The 23,246-nt window shown below is 39.1% G+C and overlaps 1 protein-coding gene across 1 annotated transcript in view; it reads right to left on the minus strand.

Annotated features, from left to right (window-relative positions):
• Nucleotides 1-23,246, minus strand: part of kdm5a (lysine demethylase 5A) — a 56,892-nt gene that overhangs the window by 18,452 nt on the left and 15,194 nt on the right. The window contains exons 4-22 of the mRNA XM_061914506.1: nucleotides 20,292-20,462; nucleotides 17,786-17,965; nucleotides 17,628-17,706; nucleotides 17,291-17,382; nucleotides 17,060-17,218; nucleotides 16,867-16,986; nucleotides 16,632-16,790; nucleotides 13,822-14,003; nucleotides 13,581-13,743; nucleotides 12,153-12,272; nucleotides 11,878-12,072; nucleotides 11,634-11,815; nucleotides 11,445-11,569; nucleotides 8,426-8,576; nucleotides 8,222-8,342; nucleotides 4,902-5,078; nucleotides 4,654-4,832; nucleotides 4,439-4,577; nucleotides 4,185-4,364 (exon numbers count right to left, since the gene is read on the minus strand). Of these exons, the coding sequence (XP_061770490.1) occupies nucleotides 4,185-4,364; nucleotides 4,439-4,577; nucleotides 4,654-4,832; nucleotides 4,902-5,078; nucleotides 8,222-8,342; nucleotides 8,426-8,576; nucleotides 11,445-11,569; nucleotides 11,634-11,815; nucleotides 11,878-12,072; nucleotides 12,153-12,272; nucleotides 13,581-13,743; nucleotides 13,822-14,003; nucleotides 16,632-16,790; nucleotides 16,867-16,986; nucleotides 17,060-17,218; nucleotides 17,291-17,382; nucleotides 17,628-17,706; nucleotides 17,786-17,965; nucleotides 20,292-20,462 (2,874 nt within the window). The remainder of the gene's footprint in view (nucleotides 1-4,184; nucleotides 4,365-4,438; nucleotides 4,578-4,653; nucleotides 4,833-4,901; nucleotides 5,079-8,221; nucleotides 8,343-8,425; nucleotides 8,577-11,444; nucleotides 11,570-11,633; nucleotides 11,816-11,877; nucleotides 12,073-12,152; nucleotides 12,273-13,580; nucleotides 13,744-13,821; nucleotides 14,004-16,631; nucleotides 16,791-16,866; nucleotides 16,987-17,059; nucleotides 17,219-17,290; nucleotides 17,383-17,627; nucleotides 17,707-17,785; nucleotides 17,966-20,291; nucleotides 20,463-23,246) is intronic.

Genomic DNA, 23,246 nt, shown 5'->3' on the forward strand with positions numbered 1-23,246 from the left:
TTTGTTGAAATATTATTCAATAATATTTATAAAGGATTTTTGAATTGTTGCTATTTTTAGAATATTTTTTAAAAATCTCACATACCCCTGGGCATACCTTCAAGTACCCCCAGGGGTCCACGTAACCCCATTTGAGAACCACTGTGCTATTGTAATGTAATCAAGCAAGCGTCGTTAGCTTTAGCTAATATGCCAACACGTTTATGATGTTTACAAGTGTCTTTGTTAGTATTATTAACTTACAATGGCATTATTTTTGATTATTTTCAGTTTTGTTAATTTACCAAACGGTTACCATGGACTTATGTTTAGCTGAATGGAGAGCTAAATTCTGCAGTTAGTGTGTCAATGAGGTCTGTTTTGTTCAATCAGCTGCTTTACTGCTGTGTTACAGACACTGTTTGGAAACGATTAAGGTATGTAAATATACATTTTCAAAATATTTGTGTGTGAACAACTCCTTTTGACAACGTATTTTATAGTCCGGTGGGGCTAATATATGGAAAACAATTTTTTCCTTTTAAAAATTAGTGGCTCTGGCTTATAAACCTGGGCACTCTATAGTCTGGAAAATACTGGATATATACTGGTTTTGAAAATAAAAAACATAAATCCACATCCTTCGACTTTCCAGTGTGTGTCTCTCACTGGAAACATTTTTACAGATTTACGAGGGCTGCGAATCTTTGGGTGTCCCACGATTCGATTCAATATCGATTCTTGGGGTCGCGATTCGATTATAAATTGTTTTTTTAGATTCAACGTGATTCTCGATCCAAAAACAATATTTTTCCAATTCAAGACGATTCTGTGTTCATTCAATACATAGGATTTCAGCAGGATCTACCCCAGTCTGCTGACATGCTAGCAGAGTGGTAGATTTAGAAAAAAAAAGCTTTTATAATTGTAAAGGACAATGTTTTATCAACTGATTGCAATAATGTAAATTTGTTTTAATTATCAAACGAACCAAAAATATGACTTATTTTATCTTTGTGAAAACATTGGACACAGTGTGTTGTCAAGCTTATGAGATGCCATGCAAGTGTAAGCCACTGTGACACTATTTTTTTTTTTTTTTTACAAATGTCTAATGATAATGTCAATGAGGGATTTTTAATCACTGCTATGCTGAAATTATAACTAATATTGATACTGTTGTTGATAATATTAATTTTTGTTTCACTACTATTAGTTTGTTCTGTGTCGTGTTTGTGTCTCCTCTCAATTGCTCTGTTTATTGCAGTTCTAAGTGTTACTGGGTCAGGTTTGGTTTTGGAATTGGATTGCGTTGTTATGGTATTGCTGTGTATTGCTTTGTTGGATTGATAAAAAAAATAAAAATAAATAAAAATAAAAATTAAAAATCAATTTCTAAAAAATGGGAATCGATTCTGAATCGCACAGAGTGAGAATCGCGATTCAAATTCGAATCGATTTTTTTACCACACCCCTAATATTTACTGACACAAGTACCATTTGCTTCTGAAACGGTGCCGGTGCTTAAAGGGTAATAAAAAATGTAAAACATGAAAAATTTCACATCGCATGACCTCTGATGAAGGCAACAGTTGTAGCCGAAATCGTCAGGTACGGAAGTAAACACACAGGTCTGGCTATAAGAATAAGAAATTGCATATACAAATGTTGTTGAAAAATGCATTTTTATTTTTTAAAGATTTTGTGACTTGAGAGTTGCCCAGAATTGTAATTAGGATCATTTCAAAATGTAAATAAAATGTTAAGTAATAAATCCAACAATATGGAATACAAAACAAAGCATATTGTCAAATTATCAGCTATTTTACTTTGACCCATATTTCGTCAGATAGGATTTAGCATGCAAGCCTTTAATTGTGAAGACCAGAAGTGTACTGTCGGTCTTTGGGGCTCTTCACCATCGCTGTGTTTTGAAAAGAGACGAGACGAGGCTGTGTTCAGATAAAAAGTCGAGTTACTGCCTGCAGTCCATTTTTCACACAAAGTTTGCTTTTTCATTTGCTGGATAGTTTTTCTGTGTTTAGTGTTTCTTCCTGGCAAGCGCGCTTATTTTTGTTTCATTTCCTGTTTTGGTTATGTTTTGCATAGACTCCAGCACTGTTTCAGAGCACTACTTCAGAGTGCTGTTTTCCACACATGCTCTTGATTAGAAATCCTGTGAATCACTCGCCTCTGATCACTAATCGAAAGAGTTCATCAGTCAGTGTCGCCTTCCTCGCGACATCTGTTCATTTGTCTATTGTGACTACCGTATTTTCCGGACTTTAGAACGCACCGGTATATAAGTCGCAACCACTAAATTTTAGAAGAAAAATATTTTCCATATATTTACCATACCGGACTATGAGCCGCAGATACATTTGTTGTGAAATGAGTTATTACGCAGATATATTTTCTGAATGTTTATTTAATTGTTTCCAAACAGTGCCTGTAAGACGGCAGTAAAACGGCTGATCAAACAAAACAGAAAAGCCATTGTCAGACACCCACGAGCAGCGAAATTTACTTCTCCTATCAGCTAAACAAACTCAATAACTCCACGGTGACATTTTGGTGAATTTACTGAGGAATTTTTGAAACCAAAACAATACAAAAATAATGCCATTGTAAGTTAATAATACTTACACCGACACTCGTAAATGTGTTAGCATATGAGCTAATGCTAACGACGCTAGCTTCATTACATGATAGCACATACAAATATGTGTGAAAACACTCCTACAGACTAGAGATGCGCGGATGGACAATTATATCATCCGCAACCACGTCACTAAAGTCGTCATCCACCCACCCGCCATCCACCCGAACCAACATTTCATCAGAACCGCAACCGCCCGCCACCCGCCCATTGTTAAATATCCGGAGTCGGCGACCTTTACCACTAAAAGAGCTAGTTTGACTCGAAGGCAATGGGAGCCGCTAACGTTCTCGCGGATATCCGATTGTGATCATTCAGATAACTGGAATAAGGGTGTGCTGTGAAGCCATTGCCTTTGACACCTTCAAAAACATGTACGAACCGTTTCACAGTCCAGCAACATGCTGTATGCAGCTTACGCAAACACACGTACAAGATTGAAGGGCATACTGGGTGATACAGAGTACACTGATGGTTGTGATATAAACAATTTTAACACTCTTACTAATATGCGCCACGATGTGAAGCCACACCAAACAAGATGACAAACACATTTCGGGAGAACATCCTCACAGTAACACAACATAAACGAAACACAAAAAAACCACAAAATCCTTTGCATCCATGACACTTCCTGAACATACTTCACGCCCCCAACCCCGCCCACCTTACAGACGCACGGGGGGATGCAAAGGATTCCGGGTTTTTGTTGTGTTTCGTTTATGTTGTGTTACTGTGAGGATGTTCTCCCGAAATGTGTTTGTCATTCTTGTTTGGTGTGGCTTCACAGCGTGGCGCATATTAGTAAGAGTGTTAAAATTGTTTATATCACAACCATTAGTGTACTCTGTATCACTCAGTATGCCTCGCAGTCGTGTGTGTGTGTCAGTGGAAGCCACACACAACATATTGATGGACTTGCAAGTAAATTGTCCATGTTGTAGAAGGCGTCAAAGGCAAAAGCTTCATAGCACGCCCTAATACTTAATAACTGGGTGACTGCCGGCAGACATACTTGAGGATGTTTACGTCAACTAATGTCTTCTTCGCTTTGTGGCACGGGTCCAAAATGGCTCTTTGAACGGTAAAAGTTACCGATCTCTGAGCCATGTATATCATATATTTCCAAATGGTTCAACCGCCACCCGCCCGAATCTATTTAATATCTATTTTTTCGTCATGTCACCCGCCCGACCCGCGGATGAGACCGCAAACCGCGCATATCTACTACAGAGATAGCACATGGCATGGTTTAGTAAGTAAAAATTATTTTAGTTATATTGTAAAATACATACGAGAAGAAACGCTTTGGACTATTGAAAGATGGAAATGCACTTGTACTTTCGGTCCAAAGCTCTAAAAAGAAGGGCACCGTAGCAACTGCATTAAGCAAAGTCATCCAAAAATGGCACCATAGCACAAACAATAACACAACTCTTCAGTGTGTTGTTTTTTTTGCATTATGAAAAAAGTAGCGGTCCGGTTACTATCGTGCACACACAACTTTCAGTACCCATCCCTACTCAATGGCAGGTCATTGTCTCACCTGGAGTAACGTGTACGTTGAGTTCTTCTTGAGGAACGTGCGTGCTGTCCTCTCCCTCCAGGCTCGCGCTGAAGCCACCTGAGATTCCACCTGGGCCAGCGGGTCAAGTCGGACTGGGATGGAGCGTCCCCGTGCCAGTAGGCTTTCCAGTTGCTCCAGGTAGGCGTAGCTGCCACCACTCTGTGTATGGACAAATTGGCTTCTTTACACGTGCAAATTCATTATTCTGGCATTAACAAAAATGTAGTTTATACCTGAATAGCCTCAACCTTGGCTGTCCAGTCTTTGGCTTTCTGCAGGGCCTCTCGTAGAGCCAAGATATTAGGTAGGTATGCTGGAATGTTCCTGGCCTCCAGCACGATACTCTCTAAGGTCACGATGCCGTGTCGAGGCCTTGTTCAATAAAAACAAGACGGGAATTACTTTAAAAGCTACAGTAGTTTGTGTGTATTTGAAAACCTAGTGATACCTGGCTTGTAAGCAAGCACGGGCCTTGTCCTCCCATCTCTCTGAGACTGTCAAGATTTCCTGCAGCTCAGTCATCGCCTTCTCCACAGCATGATGGGGCGCCAGCCCCACTCCAGAATCAATCAGCTTCTTCATGAGCTCCAGGGTGACGCGATGAGGCTCCGTCAGGGTGATACGGACCTGGTGTGTGACACGGATGTTACGCACAGCCTTTAGGACAACCTAAGTAATCGGTAATTAGAGGCGAACCTCATCAAGCCAGCGAGCCTGCTGGAGCTCCTGTTTGAGCCGGGGGAGCTCAGGTAGCTCAACATCAAGGCCACTGCCGAGGTCCAATAGGGCCTGGAGCTTGGAGGAGTCGGGCAGCTCGTCCACTAGCGCCACCTGAGCTCGCTCATGGAAGTCCTCCACATTCTCCAGCAACTCCTGTGAAGATAAAATACAGTGATACATCAATGTTTCTCATACATTTATTTAATTGTGGCACCCTGCTCTATATAGAAGTTGGGATTGTAACTCTTCTTTTTCACACACCTCTTACGCACATACCACAGCTGACTTCTGCCGACCATGCATCTGTTCATCAATATTGAGATATATCAGACATACAATGACGTGTGTACATTATCTTTAAAAATCACGGAACCCTGAAAAAATCATGCTTTTCATTCATTTAATCGCATATGCAAATTATATTGTCAAAAGGAATATTTCCCCACCTTTGAGCATGAAATGGAAGGGCTCAGAAGCAACTAGCTTTGGCCTAGGTTTTGCAATAAAAGATAAAAACAATGATATCATCTCACCCTTTTTCTTATCCAAACAAACACGCACATATTATTTCCTCGATTTTTAATGGTGTTAGGATGTGCAAGGTGCGACGAGTGAATGTGGACAAGAATGTATGTGCGCTTAACACATATGCCAAGCTAACTTTTGGTTTCAATCTCCGCCAAGGAACAAAAGCCTATTTTGAGAGGGCTCCTCCGGTCTATAAGCAAACAGGTCTCCGGCGCTGGTATTGCTATTGCTTGTACTTACTACTTTTTTGTAGAATAAATTATTTTTCTTCAATTCTAGTCCCATCTCTTTATTTACACGACATTAGAATAACTCTTCCCTGTAAAAGGGAGGATTTCAGTAATATGTAAGACGCACGCGCACGTCTACTGCTGCATAAAATTTAACTGTCCCAGGAATGTCAATAACTTTATTTTCTGTTGTTAAATCAGGTTTAAAACATGAGATAACATCATACATCTTTAAAGACAAAAAACAAAAAAATCCACATTGCACATCCGCACACGAACAAAGATTGTTGAATCACAGAAAATTACACGATGACGATTAGCCCCCCCAACCCACGCCACAGATACAATATTTTGGGAAACACTGTATATGTTCATTTTCTGTCAGTCCGTGTTGCCAAATTAGTTTATGAATTCATGTTTATGGCCGCCCTTTTAGAGAGTTAAATAGTTGGGCATGCGAAACATAACCGGAGTAAAAAATACACTGCGGATCGCCGCAAGCAAAAAATAAATCCTTTTTTTTTTTTTTAAGATTTTAATATACAAAAAAGTACCACTTCATCTTACATATATGTGAATCATTTAAAAGGACTATTTAAATGCCTGCCAAACTAAATTCCAATATTCAGGCCAGGTAAGACAATATATGTAAAATATACCAGGGGTGCACTAAGTGCGGCCTGCATTAAATAAATAAATAAATGGGTTGTACTTGTATAGCGCTTTTCTACTTTCAAGGTACTCAAAGCGCTTTGACACTACTTCCACATTTACATTCACACACTGATGGGGAGCTGCCATGCAAGGCGCTAACCAGCACCCATCAGGAGCAAGGGTGAAGTGTCTTGCTCAGGACACAACGGACGTGACGAGTTTGGTACTAGGTGGGGATTGAACCAGGGACCCTCGGGTTCCGCACGGCTACTCTCCCACTGCGCCACGCCGTCCCTTATACATTATAACAATAAAATAAAGGAAAAAAATGATAATAAAAATGATATAATGTAACACTGTTGGTACTTATATGTACTAATAATAGATTTGTTTTAAAATTTGTTACAATCAAACCTTTTTAAAAAATACATGTGTCATAGCCAGCAATACAAATTATATAATTAAGTCACATTAACACGCCCCCACCACGTCCTGGTCACACCTCCACCACTACAAATAAGATTGCCAATCTGCGGGAAATACTGTACTGTATAAATAAATATACTGCATCAGTGGTTCTCAACCTTTTTTCAGTGATGTCCCCCCTGTGATTTTTTTTTTTATTCAAGTACCCCATTTTTGGTTGAAAAAAAAAGATAAAGAAGTAAAATACAGCACTTTGTCATCAGTTTCTGATTTATTAAATTGTATAACTTGTATTTGTAGTGGTATTTCTTGAAGTAATTGGAAAAAGGAATAAAAATAACAAAAAACTTGTTGAAAAATAAAGTGATTCAATTATAAATAAAGATTTCTAGACATAGAAGTAATCATCAACTTAAAGTGCCCTCTTTGGGGATTGTAATAGAGATCCATCTGGATTCTAAAACTCTTTTTCACAAAAAAATAAATCTTTAACATCAATATTTATGGAACATGTCCACAAAAAAATCTAACTGTCAACACTGAATATTGCATTGTTGCATTTCTTTTCACAGTTTATGAACTTACATTCATATTTTGTTGAAGTGTTACTCAATAAACATATTTATAAAGGAATTTTGATTTGTTGCTATTTTTAGAATATTCTAAAAAAAAATCTCACGTACCCCTTGGCATACGGAGGTTCTCAAATGGGGGTACGTGTACCCCTAGGGGTACTTGAAGGTATGCCAAGGGGTACGTGAGATCTTTAAAAAATATTCTAAAAAGAGCAACAATTCAAAAATCTTTTATAAATATATTTATTGAATAATACTTCAACAAAATATGAATGTAAATTCATAAACTGTGAAAAGAAATGCAACAATGCAATATTCAGTGTTGACAGCTACATTTTTTTGTTGACATGTTTCCATAAATATTGAGGTTAAAGATTTCTTTTTTTGTGAATAAATATTTAGAATTAAGTTCATGAATCCAGATGGATCTCTATTACAATCCCCAAAGAGGGCACTAGAAGTTGATGATTACTTCTATGTGTATAAATCTTTATATATAATTGAACCAGTTTATTTTTAAAAAAGGTTTTAGTTACTTTCATATCTTTTTTTCTGAATAGGTCAAGAAAGACCACTACAAATGAGCAATATTTTGCACTGTTATACAATTGAATACATCAGAAACTGATGACATAGAGCTGTATTTTACTTCTTTATCTCTTTTTTTCCCAGCCAAAAATGCTTTGCTCTGATTAGGGGGTACTTGAATTAAAAACATGTTCACAGGGGGTACATAACTGAAAAAAGGTTGACAACCACTGCCTTAAAGTACCCCCAGTGGTAGGCGTACCCCCCATTTGAGAACCACTGTACTACATGGTTGGGAACATTCTTAAATCTGAAGTGATGCATTGATTTATCATGTAAGTTAGTAGGGCTTGACCTTGACTTGTCGGGCCTGGCTGATGATGCAGGGCAGCCTGTAAAGCTGCTCCACAAAGGCCTTCAGCTCGTCCACAGTCAGCTTGTTGCGGGTCCGGCTGTTCTCAGAACGCAGGCGGCTACTGTGAAGCAAAAAAGTCCCTTTGTGTTTGCCAAGTATCCTACATGGTGTGTCCATTGCTTGTGTACATGGACGTCAGCCTACCTGTGTCTCTGTTTGCGACTGAGCAGCAGCTGGGCTACAGAAGAGCACGTCTCGGCCTCTTTCACCATCTCCCTCAGGCGGCGCAATAGAGAATTCTCAGGGTACTTCCTGTCCTCGGCGTCCTCCAGCAAAACTTTGAGCTCAATTAGATCTATGTGTGAAAAAAGGGACATAAACACATATACATACAAGTTAAAAGAGTCATGTTATGCAAAACCCACTTTTATTGCCTGATGGTACCCGTTTTTGTGTATTTGGGCTCCCTATTAGTACAGAAAATTTAAATTTTAACGATTGTAAACTAACTGTTTGAGATTTGGCATGACTTATGACATATGCCAGGGGTAGGGAACCTATGGCTCTAGAGCCAGATGTGGCTCTTTTGATGACTGCATCTGGCTCTCAGATAAATCTGAGCTGACATTGCTTAACACGATGAGTAATGAATCATTTCACTTGTAATCAAAGTGTTAAAAATAACGTTCAAAATATAAAACATGCTCATGTATTTGAATCCATCCATCCTTTTTTCTACCACACTTGTTCAAGAAGTTGCATTAAGGGTAATAAGTGATTTATTTATTATTGGTTAGTTTAAGGCTTGCTCTCCTGGGGGTTCTTCAGACCCAAAGCACCGACATGAGAGCCTGTTTCAGGGTTGCAATATTTTTTATTTTTCAATAAGTCTCTCCGTTGCTTTCCAGCAATTGTCTTTTTCTCTTACGTTCTCGCTCGCACTCTGGCTCCAGCCCCAACCCTGTCTCTCCTCCTGGCTGCTGCTTATAACAGGGCGACAGGTGATTAGATGACAAGGCCCAGGTGGGCCATCTACGCACCTGTCGCTGATTTCGAGGCCGGCTCTGGCACACCCCGCTTCGCTGCAGGCCCGCATACCACGCCCCCTCCACAGTTAGCTCCAGAATAACAATGTTATTACAAAGAATAAGATACTTATTATACTGTAGAAATTGGTCTCACTTAAAAATGCACGTGTTTAGTTGTGTTCAGTGTTGAAAAAAAATATTATATGGCTCTTGCAGAAATATATTTTGAAATATTTGGATTCTTGGCTCTCTCAGCCAAAAAGGTTCCCGACCCCTGACATATGCCAACGTCAGCGGATATCTCCTTCCGTAAAAAATCTTTTCCTAATTTCTTTAAGTTTGCCATGTTTAAAATTAATATTTTAGTAATATCTTGTCACAACATTTTAGTCTAAGTAACAGTTCTCATCTGATTTATGTTGTAATGCTTCTATAGCGTGTTTTTGTCCCAAGATAAAAAACACTGTTATGGCCCTGATACATTCCTGGAGTATGGGGGGGATATCTCTAACCCCACACACCTTTTTAGAGCATGAGAAAAAGACTGCTGTGATGTTGGAAGAGCACTAATGTATATTGTATTTGTCTTTTGGTCAAGGATTATTCTTTAAATGTTTGTTTTTTTGTGATTAATATTGCTTTACCCAATGTTTAATCAAAACATTTCTGTTTTAGCTAGTATCCCAATCAGATATAGTCTGTGTTGCTCTTCCTCCTCCCTCTTCTTTCCCCAACCAGGATGGGACACTTTGCTTTAATCCCTCCTTGTTCTTCCATTCCCAAAAGCAATGGAAGCATCTGAAAGTTTTCATTGTCTTCCTTCTTTTTCGCATCCTCATTTCTGTCAGCAGCGTAAAACTTTCTCCTCTGTAAACTGATGTTCTTTAAGATCTCAAATAAATACTTAAAAGACCATAGCTTTCTCTGGATATTCCTTTATTGAATAGGAAAAAAATCCTTAACAACCCTAAAGCTAAAATGCTCTGTTATTGGTTATAGATCAACCAGCGCAGCTCTCTACTCCTCCAGCCAGTTATGAAAAAGTAAGAAATGCCTGTTTTACGTTCGTGCTTCAGGAGATTGTACCAACTCAGACATGAAGCACAGAGACCGACTATATTGTCCAAGGCAATATACAGAAGGATTTACCCAAAACTACATTTTGGGTAGTACCTGCTTGTCAATGGTATATTTTTACGCTTATGTAATTTTTAATACTTTTTTTTTCTAAACCTTGCATGCCAGTGTGTGTTTCTATTCTTGTAAACTACTGGAAATTAGATTTTTTTCCTGGGAGATGACTAGAGTATCTATATTAACTCCAGAGACATTTAATACAATTTATAGTGACGGTGGATACAATGCAACGGTAAGTCCAAACTCAGTAGATATATGACGATTATCCGACAATTAGCATCCTTGTAACCATTGCTATTATAAGCAAATAGCAAGTAGGAGGTTGAGAAATGTAGTTACAGTGTTAGGGTTTAGCATACATTTTTAGCATTTTGTATTACATTTTATAAATCTTGTTTTTGTTTGTCTGCACTGCGCTATGTAGCTCCTACTAGATTACTCAATGTCTGGCCGCAAAATGATCAATTCTAAATGGAAAATGATCAATTCTAAATGGAAAACGATCAATTCTAAATGGACAATTTATGTGATGATGGCCCAATTCCAAATATGGATTATTTCTGTATGTTAAATAAAGTAATACGGACTGTTCTAAACGGTGCCACAATGCTAATGATCTTTGAACAATAGTTTTAAGTTCTGTTATGACTAACCATGGGAAAAACATTACTTAACATTCTTTTAACGTTATGTCATAGATCATAATATCCATACAACCCGGCCACCGGCCGGCAATACTTTCAGTGATAGATATGAATGAATAGCTAGACAAAACATGCCTTGGAGCTGCAAGTTTATGGCAACTGGGTCCAACGTATCTGAGCATTTTGTGGTTTTAAAACGCACAAAAATTCAATCATGGACGCCTCCGCACCAAAAAGGGACTTTTTATTTTTGCAATTAGCAAGTGGCTTGAAGATGGGTCTGCAGAGCTAAATAGATGCAAAATGTAGACCAAAGCCCCACCATATTATGTAGGCCACAAGGACGTAGGTAAAATAAGCTAAAAATTGTCATATGACCCCTTTAAGGTAACGGTGTAGCAGTCAGGTACACACCTTTCTTGTTCTTCTGTTCTGCTGACAAGGCCTCACTGACCCTCTTTGCCCACGTCTCATATGACTGTGCACGATTCTTCACACCATACATCATGGCCGGAAAGTCGTCCAGATCATAGCGATACCTGAAAACAGAATATAAAGATATGAAGTAGATGTTCGCAGGCTGTTAGAAAAACAAGACCTGACCTGAGGCACTTGTTGCTCAGAGGGCAGTCACAGAGATCTGCTGCATGATGGAGACAAACCAGGCGATCTGGACTACAGGAACAAGTCAGCGCAGACAGGAAGCAAGTGGTCTTGCACTTGTGGCACTGGCGTTCATCATCAGGCACCAACTCAAAAACCTCCTGCTCGGTGGACAGCACACCCTGTGGGCAGAACGGACGCAATTGTGACTAGGAAGATGCAAAACATCAACCTAATAACTTACCATTTCTTGTACCACCTTCCTGAGCTTTGTCTCCTCCTCCAGCATCTCCCCCATCTCTTTGACGACAGCAGCGGCGAGCTCCACATCGAGGCTCTCCGGGTCGGCTGCCATCTTGCACAGCAGCTCATCGTGGGAGAAGACGCAGTAGCGTCGCAGGCGCCGGTAGTGGGCCACGCACTGGCGGCCCATTGGGAGCTGCGGTACAAGAAAAAAAACATGCGTGACGACCGTGGGGGAATTAATTCCTCTTAATGAAGCAAGAATTACGGTCTAACCCAATCAGCCGTGCAGAAGTTAACAGCTTCTGCAAAATTGTAGCCCTGGTTGAAGCCACTGTGGTACGCTCTTGGGAAGGTCACCACAAACTCTCCTGCACACTGATTGGTCCTGTACACCTGAAGGAAAGGACAATACAAACATGGAACTCAGAAGCAGTAGATTCATGAATGAATAAAGGCCTGTACGGCACATTGTAAAAATACAATTACAAAAAAAGTGGAATAAAAGAGGTGTAATACAAAGAGAAAAAGTTGAAATGTTGACACTGACAACACAAAGTTTTTTTATTTAAAACTGTCGTTAAAAAAATATATATTTTACTGTTTTACTGTCGTTAAAAAAAATATATATTTTACTGTTTTAATTGATTTTACGCTTTAAAATTGTTTCTAATCATATTTGTTTTTATATTGTTTTTATTGGTTTTATATTTATTTATTTTTTGTTTTCATTCAATCATTGGTGGAGCATAATATTGTTGTTTTTTTTAAATAGTTTTTAACATGGCTGTGCAGCACTTTGGAAACGTTATTGTTGTTTAAATGTGCTATATAAATAAAGTGGATTGGATTGGATTAAATTATTGACCTTTTCAAGGCTTCAATTAAATCATATATTCAATAATGAAATTTGTTTTGGGAACATATTGCATGTTTTGAGGTTTTACCATATACAAACAAAGGGGTTTTTTTTGACAAAAAGGGCATACAAGGAAAAATAATAACTTTCAATGTAAAAGTTGATCGAGAGATTCAAGCATTGAAAGTAGAAAACAAAAATTATATATGACTAATTTTTACAACTTTTATGAGTGGGTTCTTTTTGAATCCCTGAGACCTTTTAGTGGGATTTTGTTGAAATGGTCATTGCAGAAAAAATAAATATTGTATCAAAATCAATGTTGTCAATTATTGACCTATTTAGAAGGTCTAATAACTCTACCATTAAATATTCCACTTTAGGTTGGGTTGAGTTAAGATTTTAGAATGGTCTTCCGAAAGTCCTGAATATGTGGACAATGCTGAAAAAACAACAAATTTAGCTGAACTGCACCAATTTTGTCAAGAGGAGTGGTTAAAAGTTAAACTAAATGCTTGTAGATGGCTACCAAAAGCACCTATTTGCAGTGAAACTTGCCAAGGGACATTCAACCAAATATTAACATTACTGGATGTATACTTTTGATGCAGCAGATTTGGTCCCATTTTCAGTAGACCCATAATAAATTCATAAAAGAACCAAACTTCATGATTGTTTTTTTGTGACAAACAAGTATTTGCTCCAACCATTCTATCACAATAAAATAAGATTTGTAGAAAGTATTGGAAACTCAAGACAGTCATGACATTCAGTTCTTTACAAGTGTATGTAAACTTTCGATATATACACAAAGTTACATAGAGGCAATATACAAAGTTACATACAGGCACACCATGCTCCATGAGGATGTTGGGGTTCATAATGGTGACAAGCTGATGAAGGAGATCAGGCTGGGATTCAAACAGCTCCGGTGCCAACTTTTTCATAACCGCTTCCAGCTGCTCTGCTGCGGACGCCGGCACGCCGTACCAGGTCTTTGGCTCGCCCCTAAAAATCAAATAAAAAGGACCTCAATGGGTGCTTTCACGACACACAAATGTTATAATTTGCATCCCATGGCCTCACCAGTGGAGGAAATTAATTGAGTAACTCCAGTGGTCCTCAATGTGCCAACAGAAGGAGGAAAAACACATGCCTACGTAGAGCCAGGGCACCTTCATTCCCGAGATGTCCACATTGATGTGAGTGAGGACGGACTGCTCCAGCACAGGCATGTTGTTTAGATTCCACCCGGAGTTGGCATACTCCTAAACAGGAGACATCAAATATGTGGGTTGGGTTAAAAAAGCCATTTGAAGGCTGTTGAGTCGCAGTAGGAATCTTTGAGCACCTTATGATTCGATTCTAAATTGATTACAGTGGAACCTGGATTTACAAAACCCTTTTTTTGAGAACTTTTCAGTTCAGAAACTTTTAGTTGCAACCAAATGTGCCTCTGTGTGCGAACCATGTCTCTGTGTACGAACGCTTCATTCATTCGTTTCATGCCTGCAATAAAAAAAGCAGGGCGCAACATTGTTTTAAAGGCAGAGCCCTCCGTTTCACTTGCTGCAAAGTACACTACCAGTCACTTCTCAGTGCTTCAGCATGTGTGCCTCTTTTCTAGTTTTATAGCCTTATGACAAGTTTTGTCTATTTGGCTAACTCAATATGAGTCCCAAAATCTCAACAAACCACAGTAGAAAAGGGGGAATCGCTTCATACCACAGCCAGTTTTAATTGACCAGACTTATTCGAAAAATAGGCCAGAGCAGACTAACTTCACAGAGAGAAGAAAACACTACCTCTCGTTCAGCAGCACAAGAGCACACATTATCGACCGGCGCCAGACCTCTTTTCCCCGTCAGCTGCTTTTGCTTTAGTGCCACAGTCAATGTTAACGTGGCTGGATTTTACTTTTTAAGTGAAGTGAATTATATTTATATAGCGCTTTTCTCTAGTGACTTAAAGCGCTTTACATAGTGAAACCCAATATCTAAGTTACATTTAAAGCAGTGTGGGTGGCACTGGGAGCAGGTGGGCAAAGTGTCTTGCCCAAGGACACAACGGCAGCGACTAGGATGGCGGAAGCGGGAATCGAACCTGCAACCCTCAAGTTGCTGGCACGGCCGCTCTACCAAACAAGCTATGCCGCCCCACAGTGTTTATTATTGTCGCAATATGGTTGATAAAATTTGGGATTTTTGTTATTTCTGGTCGTTTGTAAGGGCGCCAAAGAGACGTCTGCGCGTGTGTTGCCAGAGCAGCACATACAAAGGACAGCAGCTTGTCGTCGTTTTGGTTTGTTAATTAAGAGATGATCAAATCATTATCCTCTTATGTTTGTTTGATATAGAGTGCTGTATATCAGTGTATCTTATGTTAAAAGCTTACAAACCTCAACTACAATATGGAACTTTGGCAGGGCTGGAACCCATTATTCATATTAATTTTTTTTTCTAATGGAGAAATTTGCTTCACTATACAAACTTTTAAATTTACAAACCCAGTTCAAGAACCAAATATCGAGGATCCACTTTATATACATGTATTGATTACTGTCCTCTAAAAATCCATCTATCTATCCGCTTTCACTACCACGGACATAACATAGTGTGGTCTTTAGGTCTGTGTTCAGCTCTCATTTCACGTGTGTTGTAATTCGCCTATCGTGTGCCAAACTGCAAGTTTATTCATTCTTCGTGTCAGGATAAACTCAACTCGTCTCGGTGAACTTTGAAGCTTTGTCGGGATTGGCTTAGTTTAACTCGTTTGCTAGTTAGCTTAGCTTGCTAGCTGCAAACAAAGAGACGCTGAAGCGATCAACACATTGCTAAGCACAGATTAAGTGTGAGTGTATAGTTTTGGTGTTTTTACGAAAATGTGCGAAAGAAAGATAGCAAAGTACGAGGAGGAACTTTCTCAAACAAAAGAGGAGAACAGGCGACGACTTCAATAACGGGGCGCTGTTTTCCAGAAACATCAAGTTGTGTCAGATGGAACAGGTTTGTGTACTTCTTACTCTCACGTGCTTTACTAACTTTGTATGTCCGAAAATAAGTAGGAAGAAGCAGAGCTTAAATATTCATACCCCCTTTCTAGTTCATAGGCATTACTAACACTTATGTTCACTTCCTATTTTCATTTTATGACACACTTTACATCAGTGAATTCTACTTACAACAGTTATCTTAATTAAATAGTGAATAGGGACGGCGTCGCGCAATGGAAGAGTGGCCGTGCGCAACCCGAGGGTCTCTGGTTCAATACCCACCTAGTACCAACCTCGTCGCGTCCGTTGTGTCCTGAGCAAGACACTTCACCCTTGCTCCTGATGGGTGCTGGTTAGCGCCTTGCATGGCAGCTCCCTCCATCAGTGTGTGAATGTGTGTGTGAATGGGTAAATATGGAAGTAGTGTCAAAGCGCTTTGAGTACCTTGAAGGTAGAAAAGCGCTATACAAGTACAACCCATTTATCCATTTTCTACCGCTTGTCCCTTTCGGGGTCGCGGGGGGTGCTGAAGCCTATCTCAGCTGCATTCGGGCAGACGGCGGTGTACACCCTGGACAAGTTGCCACCTCATAACAGGGCCAACACAGATAGACAGACCATATTCACACTCACATTCATACGAGAGCGGCCAATTTAATGTTGCCAATCAACCTATCCCCAGGTGCATGTCTTTGGAGGTGGGAGGAAGCCGGAGTACCTGGAGGGAACCCACGCAGTCACGAGGAGAACATGCAAACTCCACATAGAAAGATCCCAAGCATGCACTTACCCCTGTACCTCTAAAAATATAAATATAAAATATATATCAATTAATTTTACTCCTCAGAAACTGCAAATATGAAATTATTGCTGTCATGTTGCAACTTATGTGAAGTGGTCCCACCTCTTCATCCGCCAACAGCCTCCTCTTGCCGTCCCTGACCGGGAAACCGCTGCCCACGTCCTTGGAGCTGATGTCAGCTCCGTACTCCACGATCACGTCCTCCTCAATGCTGCTCACCAGGCGCCAAAACTCTTTCTCTACCAGCTCAGTGGGGACCATCTGTGGGCACAAAGCACAGCTTCTCTGTAGTGATGTGAGCTCTCCAGAGGCTATGACAGTTCAATTGTTTACATACATGAACTGGCATGTTGAAATAGTCGGATTTGAACTGGTCGGCCATCTCTCCGAAGCTCTGGAGGGAGTATTCCCTCACGGCTTGCTCAAAGCCGAACGCCTCTCTTGGCTTACTGCACTCCTGCAAAAAAAAAAGCTGATTCATAAAACAAATAATACAAATAGAGTTGTACATTTTGAAAAGATGTCTTTACCTCTGCGACACACTTGGGGCAGCGCCAGTCACCCTTGGGCACATCTTGCAAAGGCGGGATCAGGCAGAAGGTGTGGTAGCTGTCGTCGCAGCCGTCGCACAGCAGAAGGCGTTCCTCCTCGTCCCCCCGTCCGCACATCAGGCAGAAGTAAAGGTCAATCTGTGCGGTTGTGTTACAAAGTTACAACAGCGTAAGGCAACCTTTTGTGGTGAAAATGTGTTTGCCACTCACAAAGTTGACCTCCAGCGTCTCCTTGCGTGGTCTCATTTTGATGGCGAAGGCTTGAGCTTTGAGGTGACGATGCTTCTTGTTGTAGCCGTCGTCTAAATAAAGATAAAAGTTGCATGTGTGCCAAGGCTGGTGCTTGAGCAGTGTTTTTTATTAGCTACTACACCAATTTTTTTTTAACTAAAAACTGGTATCATATGTGTATATATATATACATGGAATCAGCTGAAGTAGTTATGTTTAAAAAAAAAAAAAAAAAAAAAAAAGCTGATACTGATTAATGTAAAAACGCCATATATCAGTGGCAATAATCTGTCGATCTCTAATTTAAATGTCCTACCTGCTGAAACAATCTCCAAATCCACAATCTTGGGGCTTGTGCCAAATAGTTTGAGGCCTTTTGGCTCCTTGTTTTCCCTCTAAAGCGAGACAATAACATAAGTGAGGATGTTCTTGTTAAAAGAAAAAAAAAAAGCCTGAAGCGAAGCACAAAGTTACCTCTGATTTAAGGCGCCTTGAGCGCCTCTCAGGCAAAAGACGCTCTTTGGTCTGGGCGCCATCAACCTCCCCATCTTTGTCCTCTTCTTCCTCTTGATCTTCCTCTTCGAGCGCCTCCTCGCCTACTCCCTCGTCTACTTCTTCGCAGTAGTCTCCCTCATCATAAAGACGCTGGATTCCCTAATTAAAGAAAATTAATAAATAACAGCCCCTCCAGGATTTACTCAGTTTTGTTGTGATAAAATTCAAAATGTTTCATCAAATGGTCTGAAGCTTTTCTTTCAATAACACCACATCATCCAGTGATTTTATGAATTGGTTCTCAATGTTTTAAATTTTTTCTGTAAACTTAACCCCCAGAAGCACAAGATTTCAACAAATTTGTGCAAAAATTGGAAAACGAATTTCAATGTTTCACAGTTTTACTAATTTTAAAAAAGAACATTTTACTGAAACCGTCACTCGCCGCATCTTGTTGAAATGAAATCAAACAAAAACAAAAAGCGGTGAAAATATAGGAAAATAACTAAAATAGGTAATGTAATGAGAAAAAACTGACATTTTGATACTAATAATAAATTGCATTGACGCCTATAAAACTATTATGTATAGCATCAATTTTTAGCATTTTTTTACACAAAATAAAAAAATATACAGTAAGTCATAATAATGCTGCATTTTTAACTTTTTAATATGCAGCCCTTGGTTGGAAAAGTTTGAACACCCTTACTAAGAATAATAAAGATAAAGAGCACTACTTATTGCAGTTACTAATTTCTCTACGGAAAAAAACAAACATAGCTTTACTACGTAAAGTGCTTTGAGTCACTAAAGAAAATCGCTATAAATATATAATTCACTTTACATAGTGTTGCCTGGGAACAATTTGGATTAGCGAAAATCACAATAAGGTGCGGGGGAGTTGCATGAATTATAAAAGGGAACCTATAATGACTTCAATCTTTTCTGACCTATAAATATTGTTACAACGTTGGATACTTGTGTATAACAAAGCCAAAGCATTAAAACGTAAGGTTCATGCATTTTGGTGTGAGCTTGCACACAGTTTTGGATGCCTCTGTTTTTCATAGTTTTGCAGTTTGACTTGGTCATTATGTCTAAGTGAGGTGGATGTTCCTATTTAGACATTAAAGCTAGCTCTCAGCTAGAGGGAAAGTATTATATTTATCTAATCTAATCGTGTCATGTGCATAATAACACAGAAATGTTATGTGCATTGACATAAATGCTGCTAAAACATATTTTTTTATGTACTCTTTGATTGGAGAATGTGCATGTGTACCTAATGTGACTTGGTGAATATATATGTTCTTAAAGTTTATTATCTAACGTGTCTAGGGAAAAAAAAAATCAGTGCCGACCGACTTCAAGATCTAATATTTAAACTTTGTACATTTACATTAATTATGATACTTTTGGCATGGGTGAGGCGAGGTTTCATTTACAATCTGGGAACACCTCCACAATTGGAAATCTTGCAGACACTCAAAAAAAAGGGTTATAAAAGTGACTGTGGAGCAAAATCTACCTCAAAGCATACATATCCACATACATTTGATCTACAAAACAAGTGTTTTAAATGTATATTAAAATCATTAGGGATGCACCGAAATGAAAATTTGTGGCCGAAGCCGAATAAAATTTAAACGCTTGGCCGAAGGCCGAATACCAAATACCGAATAATGAATGCAGTTTTTCACAATTTTTTAAATATTGCATAAATAGCCTAGAATAAATATTTACACGTTTTTCAAATAAAGTGATTTTTTATTGAATATTGACATGTTTTTAATATTCGAGTAGCCTTTGCTTTACAAAAAAAGCACAAAGTTTTTCATTTATATTAGGCCTTCAAACAAAAAACGCATTCCAAAAAAAAATGAAAGTGCATTAAAGTGGATAAACCCACAACAAATTGTCCTTTTGGCAAAAGTCTGCTTAGCCACAGTAGATATGCTAATAATGTAAACAGAAGGCTCAAGTAAATCTCAATTAAGTGTGTGCTTGTAACCTCTTACACTTATACAGGTAGCCTACACAACAGGCTAATAATGTAAACAGAGGACCCACTAAATCTCAATAAAGTGTGTGCTTGTAACCTCATACACTTATACAGGTAGCCTACACAACAGGCTAATAATGTAAACAGAGGCCCCACTAAATCTCAATAAGTGTGTGCTTGTAACCTCATACACTTATACAGGTACACAACATATCCCAACGTCACCGCACGTTGGTTGATTGCTTCACCGCGTCGAAAAATTGCGTCATACGCCACTATTCGGCCTTGTTTTTAACTCATTCCACCGAAGGCCGAATGTGGCTTTTTTTGCCATATTCGGCCGAATATATTCGGTGCATCCCTAAAAATCATTGAAGGTCCCCTTTAACAAAGTTGCCTAAATAGCAACGTTGTAAATTCCTAGAGGGTCTGTAATAAGATTGAAAGAAGAACAAGTAAATAACACTATTAAAACGCACTCACAGTCAGACTTGCTCCCGACTGGAAGAGCTCATAGGGGTAAAGGATCCTCTCGTAGTGGGAGCGCAGCAATGAACCAGTCCCTTTACCAGCAGGGAAGCCCATTCGGCTGCTCACTTTGGACCACCTCTTTTCTTTACACACTGTCTCAAAGCCTCCTTCGGATGACACAACCTGAGGACAACAATAAATGCACTATGCTTAAATTCACATTAAGAAGCATCATATACATTTACTTGCACAATTCAGCACCCAAAAGGTTTTTAGTCTAATCCTCCTCAATAGGTAAATTGTTATTCCGTCACTATGTTGTTTGGGTTACCACGTGTTTACCAGGGCGTGTCCCCGTACAAGCGCTACACTGACCGCCTGTCACTGCGTTACTCAAGACGTCCTTGCTGCTTGTATTTTTTTACTTTAAATTTTGTTTTTGTAGCCGCTCCCATATAAACACTTAACCAGCTTTTGGAGCATAGTCTGCAGGAAAATGGTGTTTAAATTTAGTTGGTAAAGGAAAAATGGACTGTGAAATTTGGCAATTCCAAGAAAATTGGAAATTGTTATGAACATGTCAAATTTAAAACGGCATTAGGAGACAAAGCACAGTAATTTTGAACACACATTTCTACAACATTCAGAGGTGAAAACAACATTAAATGCACTGAAATCGGCACATATCAAGCTGCAGTAGGAGTCTTTTAATGTTTTTTCATTAAGGACCACATTGCAGTATGGCTGCCCCTTGGAGAGCTAATTTAACAGTAAATATTAGGGGTGCACAAAAAAATCTATACACAACCTAATCGCAATTTTTATTCACCTCATTCAAAATCGATTCATAATAAAAAAAAAAAAAATTTCTTAAAATAATTTTTACAAAGACTTGTCATATCAATGTCATATAAATGGGTTGTACTTGTATAGCGCTTTTCTACCTTCAAGGTACTCAAAGCGCTTTGACACTACTTCCACATTTACCCATTCACACACACATTCACACACTGATGGAGGGAGCTGCCATGCAAAGCGCTAACCAGCATCCATCAGGAGCAAGGGTGAAGTGTCTTGCTCAGGACACAACGGACGTGACGAGATTGGTACTAGGTGGGGATTGAACAAGGGACCCTCGGGTTGCGCACGGCCACTCTCCCACTGCGCCACGCTGTCGCCGTCAATGCAACAAGAAATAGATTTAACATTTTCATTATAATTATCATACCAAATAACTAGGAGTGTAACGGTACGTGTATTTGTATTGAACCGTTTTGGTACGGGGTTTTCGGTTCGGTACGAGGGTGTATCGAACATGTTTGTAAACTTAAGTCTTAACAAGCTGCTCTGCAGCTGCCTCTGAGCAGTGAGCACCCAGCATTGTCCCGCCCACACAACCATCTGATTGTTTACATACAAAGCCAATCAGCAGTGTGTATTCAGAGCGCATGTTGTCATTGCTCCGGTGTCGAGATGAGCAGATATGTGTTTAGCAGGTGAGCAGCTGACATCGTACACTCCCCAAATTATAAAAAACCCCTACCAGTCACAACTATTACAAACATCACTAGGAGCCCGTTGACCTTCTAGAAACTTAAACTGCAGCTCAGCTCTCTCATAGTTCTGGGTTGAGGTGAACGCTTATTAGCTTTTAGCGTTATGTTAGCTCATTTTGCTGTGTGTGCGTGTGTGTGTGTGTGTGTGTGTGTGTGTGTGTGTGTGTGTGTGCATAATAAAAGTCAACTACAGGTTTCCCAAATGCTGTAATAAATTAAGCATGATGAATAAACAACTCAAATGTACTTCTAATGTATATACTTGTTCTTATGTTATCTGAACTCACTATGTTCTCTGCTGGCTGTACATATCCTACTAAATAAGACCTACACTGTTTCAATGTCCACATTTCTCTGTTGATGCAATTGTTGATGACTGAAGTTCTGATATCAACCAAAGCTCCTCATCCCACCCCCCGGATTGTAAATAATGTAAATAATTCAATGTATATACTATGATGATTAACTTGTGTGATGACTGTATTATGTTGATAGTATATATTTGTACCATGAATTGATTAACGTGGACCCCGACTTAAACAAGTTGAAAAACTTATTCGGGTGTTACCATTTAGTGGTCAATTGTACGGAATATGTACTGTACTGTGCAATCTACTAATAAAAGTATCAATCAATCAATCAAAAGACTTGAAACTGTTTAATGTTGCACTTTTTATATGTAGAAGAAAGGTTTTGTCATTTTATTTAATCAAAGCAACAACTTGAGGCAGTTTAATGTTGATTAACGTGCGTAGAATTATTACAGTCTTCCCAATGTTAAAAGGATAAAGCCATTGTTTACAAATTTGATGAATAAATAACCAAAAAACTTATATTTTGTTGTTTTCTTACTGTACCGAAAATGAATCGAACCGTGACCTCTAAACCGAGGTACGTACCGAACCGAAATTTTTGTGTACCGTTACACCCCTACAAATAACACATAGCGAGAACCCGTTTGAATCAAGAATTGTTATCAATCGAGAATTGATTTTGAATCAAATTGTCATCCCAGAAATCGTATCAAATCGTTAGTTGGCGAAAGATTCACACCCCTGTTAATATATATGAATATAAAGTAGGGATATATCACTATTATACTATTTTGGTTTCAAACTCTTCTCAATAATACTGTGACGTGTGACGATAAACGAAAGTGTAGTTTTCTTCTGGTGTTTTAGTGTTGGCCGAGACTGTAAATAAACTACATCTCCAAGAATCCTCAGCGCAGCAGATTTAATGGTTTTTGGACATTAAATCTGTCCATTTGTAGTTGAGTTATATTGCTAACAAACACACAAACAAGCCCAAGCCAAAACATAACATATTTAGTGGAGTTAAGAAAATCTGCGTTCTACAAAGCGAAGAGCGACACTTTTGTTTCAATCGTTTTCAAGGCAACACACGGCCA

Source organism: Nerophis ophidion, linkage group LG10 (assembly GCF_033978795.1).
Source record: "Nerophis ophidion isolate RoL-2023_Sa linkage group LG10, RoL_Noph_v1.0, whole genome shotgun sequence".
In the NCBI taxonomy this organism is placed as follows: Eukaryota; Metazoa; Chordata; class Actinopteri; order Syngnathiformes; family Syngnathidae; genus Nerophis; species Nerophis ophidion.